This window comes from Vigna radiata, chromosome 7, assembly GCF_000741045.1.
Source record: "Vigna radiata var. radiata cultivar VC1973A chromosome 7, Vradiata_ver6, whole genome shotgun sequence".
Taxonomy (NCBI): domain Eukaryota; kingdom Viridiplantae; phylum Streptophyta; class Magnoliopsida; order Fabales; family Fabaceae; genus Vigna; species Vigna radiata.
This window is the reverse complement of record NC_028357.1, coordinates 7,885,835-7,891,931: the sequence shown is the minus strand read 5'-3', so window position 1 is coordinate 7,891,931 and position 6,097 is coordinate 7,885,835. Positions and strand designations below refer to the sequence as shown.

Genomic DNA, 6,097 nt, shown 5'->3' with positions numbered 1-6,097 from the left:
CGTGGCATGTCTAAGTTATACTTTAATCTCTTGTTTATGAGTAGTGTATACCTAAAACATTGGTGAATGCTTCTGTATATTTTGTTCAGGAGCATTTCCTTTTTCAGCTATTAAAAAATTGATCGGTGTTAATGGTTCTATAATTTCCACGATCCATGGTTTGCCATGTGTATAGAATATAGATAGGTTACGCCAAACCTAAGAATCATTATTAGCAGCAGATCGTGGACCCTTCAACAATGAAGTTTTTGAGTATAATTGAGACGGCAATGTGAATGTGTGGCTCTGGTGGAGGTGGTGGATCATCTGTTACATTCATTATAATTAATGCTATGTCTAGATCTCAACCATTCAACATTAATCTGTTTGCATCACCGACTTCTATTTTTATTCTTTTCATCTAACTTTAACTATTCACCATTTTCTCACATATCAATAAATCACAAGGAAATATATATATATATATATATATATATATATATATATATAATTACAATTTATTTATAGTATAAAGTTTTGACATTACTATTTATATGACTTGAAAAATGTAACTTATTAAGATAAAAAGGGGTAAAATAGAAAATCGCATGATATTGAAAATTTGATAGAATTGCTAGAAAGATGGATATTATTGAACAAATTGATCACATAGAACGAAGACCAGAACGTAGTGTGAAGCACTAATGTCCAAGTACAAGTACAAAATTCTCTGCGCTGTACCTTATGTAAATCTTGATATTCATAACTACAACGACATCATAAACCGTAAAATTTTCCGATGTTGTGTTTAAAATTATCTGAATGATATATCTATATGTCGTGGTTATTACCTTCTTCACAAGCGAATCACCAAAATGCAAGCGTAAAAAGCATGCCAACAAAAAGTGGCAAGGAGGCAGCGGCGAAGCTCTGGCGGTGGTAGGCGGCGGCGCTGAAATCCTCGTCGACGGGATACAAGTTTCCCGGAGGCCCAGTTATGTATATGAAGGAGGAAGGGGGTGGCGGAGGGCAATACTGTGTGGGTGTTTTCTTGGGTGGTGGTGGCGACGGCGGTGGAATGGCCGGTGGAGGCGGGGAGGGGTAGACGGTGCCGCATGAACCACACTTTTCTTCGGTGCCGTTTGTGGCGGGCACGGGGGTGTCATCAAGTTTCCTTGATTCAACGGCGTTGACGGAAGAAACGAAAAAAACAAGGACCAAATTGACGAGAAACAATATTGGTACCTTAATTTGATGCCCTTTGATCCGCATGATGGATTTCAGTAGAAAGATGTTACGTTTGTGTGGTTTTGTTGTTTTTGAGTGTGTGAATGAGATTATGGATTGGGAGAAGAGAAGAGAAGAGAGATTTAGAAGTGGAGATGAAGACGAAGGATTTGTTACGTTATAGGTGCATGGGAAGTATAAAATATAAAAATTTGACCTTTTGGAATAGTTTTCTTAAGACCAAACTTGAGTGAGTGAGGGAGAGTGTTTCTCCATTGCTTTGTGAGTCTTTTAAGTAACTTATGGAATAAGGGAACTCATTAGCATGTGGCTTAGGTATACTTTGGGCTCCACCAAGGTTTTGATGAATATAAAAATAATTTTCTTGTGTTTTGGCACATAATTCGAGTTTAATCTCGTGATCCCACCAAGACTTTGACGTCAAATCAAAACCCATCCCTGAAAATTCCGTGTTATAATCCAATCCCTAATGATCATTTTTGTTGAAATTTATGCAGATTAAAGTTGAAAGCAACAACTTTAAGGCGTATGCGTGTGGATATCATATCTTGCAAAGAGGGGTAAGTCATTCCTTTTCTCGGTGAAAAGTGAGAACAGCTTTACCATTTTTATTAATTTTTTTGCCAACTTTTAAATTGTTGTTTTGCTCAAAAAGAGAAATAAGGAGAAAAATAAAGTTTGGCACCACAACATGTAAATAAGGAGAAAAATAGAAAGGGAGATAATGACTGGAAGGGGTTGTTAAGCTGTCACAAACACATTCACAAGTGTATATTTCTACTATAAAAGAATTGACAAAAATTAACAATTGTTTTTGTGTAGGACTTATCCTTTCCCATGTCCTATTTTCTAAACCACCCCACCCCTCAAATCAAAGGGCTGAGTTGTTGGTCAACATTTTGGACTAATGTAGCTTCAATTTGAGTGATCTTGGATTATACATATGATTTTGAGTCATCACCTTCACACTACACTTATAAGCTAGAGATCTTCTTTACATTATTCTATTACTTACATATATCCAACATATTATTTAACCCTCTCCTTCCTCTTTCTTTATGTAGGACAGGTGTGGAATTTATGAGGCACAAATCCCTATTTTTGTGAGACATATTCCTAGAATCTCTTGCTGCAATATCTGTAGTGCAGTGCTAAAACATTTTATTCAGGAAGGTTCCTTTTGTTAATGTTTTTCTTTAACTTTAGTTTTTATTTATTTATTTATTTATCTGAACCACTCTTGAAGCAAATAATAGAGAAATAAAATCCAACTAAAAGTTTTACTCCTACCGGCCACAACTTCTTTGACCTATGGGTTAACTTTTTGAAACTGTATGATGTTAATTGTTAACTTACAACTTTTTATTTCCTTTTAGTTAAGAAAATTTAAAGGTATCGATTTTATAGATTATAGTAGTACTTTTTCACAACTCTCGTGTATATGCATGCTACGGCAAAGAAAAGAAGTTGTAATATTTTTTTTTTTATAGACATTTTGTTTTGTAAAAAAAAATTGCACTCAGAAAGTTATAATAAATAATATTTTCAACCACTTTAAATTGAAATAACATGTATCTCTTTCATGTTTTTCATAACATTTATATATATTTCTATAATAGACCTAAAGTCCTATAATAGAAAGATGTACACTAGGGGAAAGGGAAGACGTTTCTAGTATATTTTGTGTATGTTGCTTTACCTCTTTTAGGGGATTAGGAGAGCCATTTCCTTGGAAGAAATTGGAACTAAAGATGGTTAAGTTGTGGGCTTTGGTGAAGAAGATGAGATTGAGGGAGTGCTCTATGTATGAATGGAAGAAAGAGAAGATGTGTGTGTGGTTTTGTGATAGGGAAGAAAATACCCTTTTAAGAAACTTGACGAGGAAGGAAGTTACCGAAGGCCACAATCTCTCAGAAAACGCCGTAAGTCGTCGCTAAATATCCATTACTGAGGGCTCGATGACGGTCAGAAAGTCCTCGGTAAATACGTCGTCGCTACTATTACTGAGGGCCAAAAGCCTTCGGTAAAGCCTTCGGTATGATGCAGGAAAAAATGTGTTGTGTTTGTTTTTCTTGTCCAACCACACATACCTGTAGTGTAATGTTCACAACATACACAGACCTGCATAACAGTTTCAATCCACAAACAAACCTGCATATATATTGTTCATCCCAAAATCTTCCGTTCATTGATGAAAAATCATAATAGTACTAACATTATCACCATAATATACTGACATCCATTATGTTATAACAATATCATAATAGCAATATCATCCAATTCTAAGCAAAAATAAATGTACCAATATCATAATGTACTAACATCTAAATGTACTAACATCACTATGATCAATAACAAAATGAAACTAAAATTGTACAAAGTCTTCAAACGTCTCTTCTTCATCCTGCTCATCTGTAGATGGTTGGACTGGTGTGGGCTGGACTGATCTGGGCTGATGAGGGACGGCGGGTGACGGGGAGGGTCGTAGCTGGGTCGGAGGGACAGTGGAAGGAGTGTCTGAAGTTTGAGGCAACGCTCTCATGACCAGGGACTTGAAGCTTGAAAACTCGTCTCTCAAGTCAGTGTATTGTTGGGTCAATACACAGTTTTCCTGGTCACGTTGCTCTAATAGCTGTGTCAAGCATTGGATGACCTCGTCAGCAGAAGGGGTGGAAGAAGAAGAAGGTTGGTGCTTCAGTGTACCTCCTCTCGATGTTGTATAGTTTGCAGCAAGTTGTCCTACACCGTAGACTCGTCCCTTTTTCTTCCCACCAACGACATCGACCCAGCACTGTGTCCTACGAACGTCGTCATCTGCATTACTCGCATCATCCGGTGTAGGTGCTGACCCATGTTCGGATCTAACCTGTGAAAGTCTCGTATTGAAACATTAAAAACAATGTCAGGGAATGATACAATAACATAATCACGTGGATTACTAATACTAGGAGTGTTATTTACATGAGTCTTGCGAGATCTTTCATCAACGAATTCATTAGTGCCCTTCCGAACATGGGTCTGTGCAAAGACCTCGTCAACATGGACCGCCCGTCCAAGAGCTTGTGCCTGTAACATAATTTAGCCTTATTAGTGTATATAAAATAGAAAATACATAAGTTATATATGAAAGAAACAGAAAAGTAAAGAAAGTTTACCATACGAATGACATGCTCGTGAATTGTGATCGACCCGCTAGTATGCAAGGCACCACCCTTTTCAGACGCTCTGTTCCTCTGGGCTGTAGCACTCTTCTTGCGAAACTCTACTGAATTCCAATGTGCAAGCAAAGAGTTCCAAATGATTTCGCCCATCCAGTAAGGGCGCTCCCCTGTAATTCGGGCATCCTTAAACATCTCTGAGAGCAGATGAGATGCTTTCATGTGAAAATTTCTATGTATTTGACTTTCATGTTCAACTTTCCACTGCACCTTCTTTTGTAATGATGGAAAAAACAAACATTGATTAAGACATGGTAAGATATGAATGATAATTAATTTAAAGTGTTGTTCACCTTAAAACGCTCCCAAAATGGCTTTCTGTCGTCTATAGGTATTGCTCCCCAAGTAGGCCATGGAGTCAAATACTGTTGCTTAATTGATCGTGTGATGGCTTGGGAAGCAACCCTGGATGGAATAAACCTTCATATAAAGAAATAAAAGTCATTTCAAATAAGACAATGTTTAAAACATCAATCAAAGTTAAAAAAGGGATTAAAGTCTTACCCTTTTTCCATATGGCTCAATCCATGGTCGATCATGGAGGAGCGGGTCAACATCATCACCATCATCAGCTGAATCTGGATCAGTAAATGGTGTGGCAGTCTTAGAAGGCGGTCTAGAAGATGAGGAAGGTATAGAAGTAGGGTCAGGGGGAGGAATAGGCTCTTCTGCAGGGGTAAAGGGAGGAGGGTGTACTGGAGGGGTGGGAGGAGGAGGCTATACAGTATGAGTAGGGGGAGGAGGAGGGTGTACTGCAGGGGTAGGAGGAGGAGAGTGTATTACAGGGGTAGGAGGAGGAGGGTGTACAGTATGAGTAGGGGGAGGGTGTACTGCAGGAGTAGGGGTAGGTAGTGTACTAGGCACCCTACGTACATACTTTGCGGTCTTCTGTTGCCTTTTTTTAGGCCTGGCTACCCCCTTTCCTTTATCAGGACGATCTGAACCTTCTCCTGTCATTACTGCATTGAATATGTTTACAAATAAAGTGAAACAATAGTAAAGACTAAGGAAGGATCACTACAAATTAAAGTGAATTTCAAATTATTGCATAAAAAAGTTAAGATAGTCAAATTATTTCAAATAAGGAAGGATCACTCTATTGAAATGATAGTTCAATTTGCTACAATATTTAAGATAGTCGAACATTCAATCATCGTCATCATGATCTTCATCTTCATCTTCATCTTCATCATCATCATCATCATCATTTTCTTCTTCTTCATCATCATCATCTTCATCTTCTTCTTCATCATCTTCATCTTCATCTTCATCTTCTTCTTCTTGTTCTTGTTCTTCTTCATCATCATCATCACCTTGTGTAAGTGCTTCTAATTCATCTCCATCACCATCAGGGTCGCACAATGTGGTTATACGTTCAACTTCAATATTTTCTTGTGGTTCTGACATTTGGTCAAGTTGGTAGGGAACATCTTCCTCACCCTCATTTGAGTCAATTTGACCTCTAGGCTTGGTGTGAAATGACCAATATTATCACTTTAAAAGCTCACTTTTTAGGTACTCAGGAGTCAAATTTCGAGTTTGACCTTATTCTTTGCTTTTCATCTCTTTCCTACCTTAATTAGACTAAGTTAGACTTGTTAGGATGTTTACATACCTTAGAATAAGTCTACATTAGGTGAAATGACCAATTA

At 37.6% G+C, this 6,097-nt stretch overlaps 1 protein-coding gene across 1 annotated transcript; it reads right to left on the bottom strand.

Moving 5' to 3' along the window:
• Positions 1-591: 591 nt before the first annotated feature.
• LOC106767368 (formin-like protein 5) lies at positions 592-1,484 on the bottom strand. The gene has a single exon (XM_014652247.2). The coding sequence runs from the start codon at positions 1,249-1,251 to the stop codon at positions 847-849; it is 405 nt and encodes a 134-aa protein (XP_014507733.1). The 5' UTR covers positions 1,252-1,484; the 3' UTR covers positions 592-846.
• Between the last annotated feature and the right edge of the window lie 4,613 nt (positions 1,485-6,097).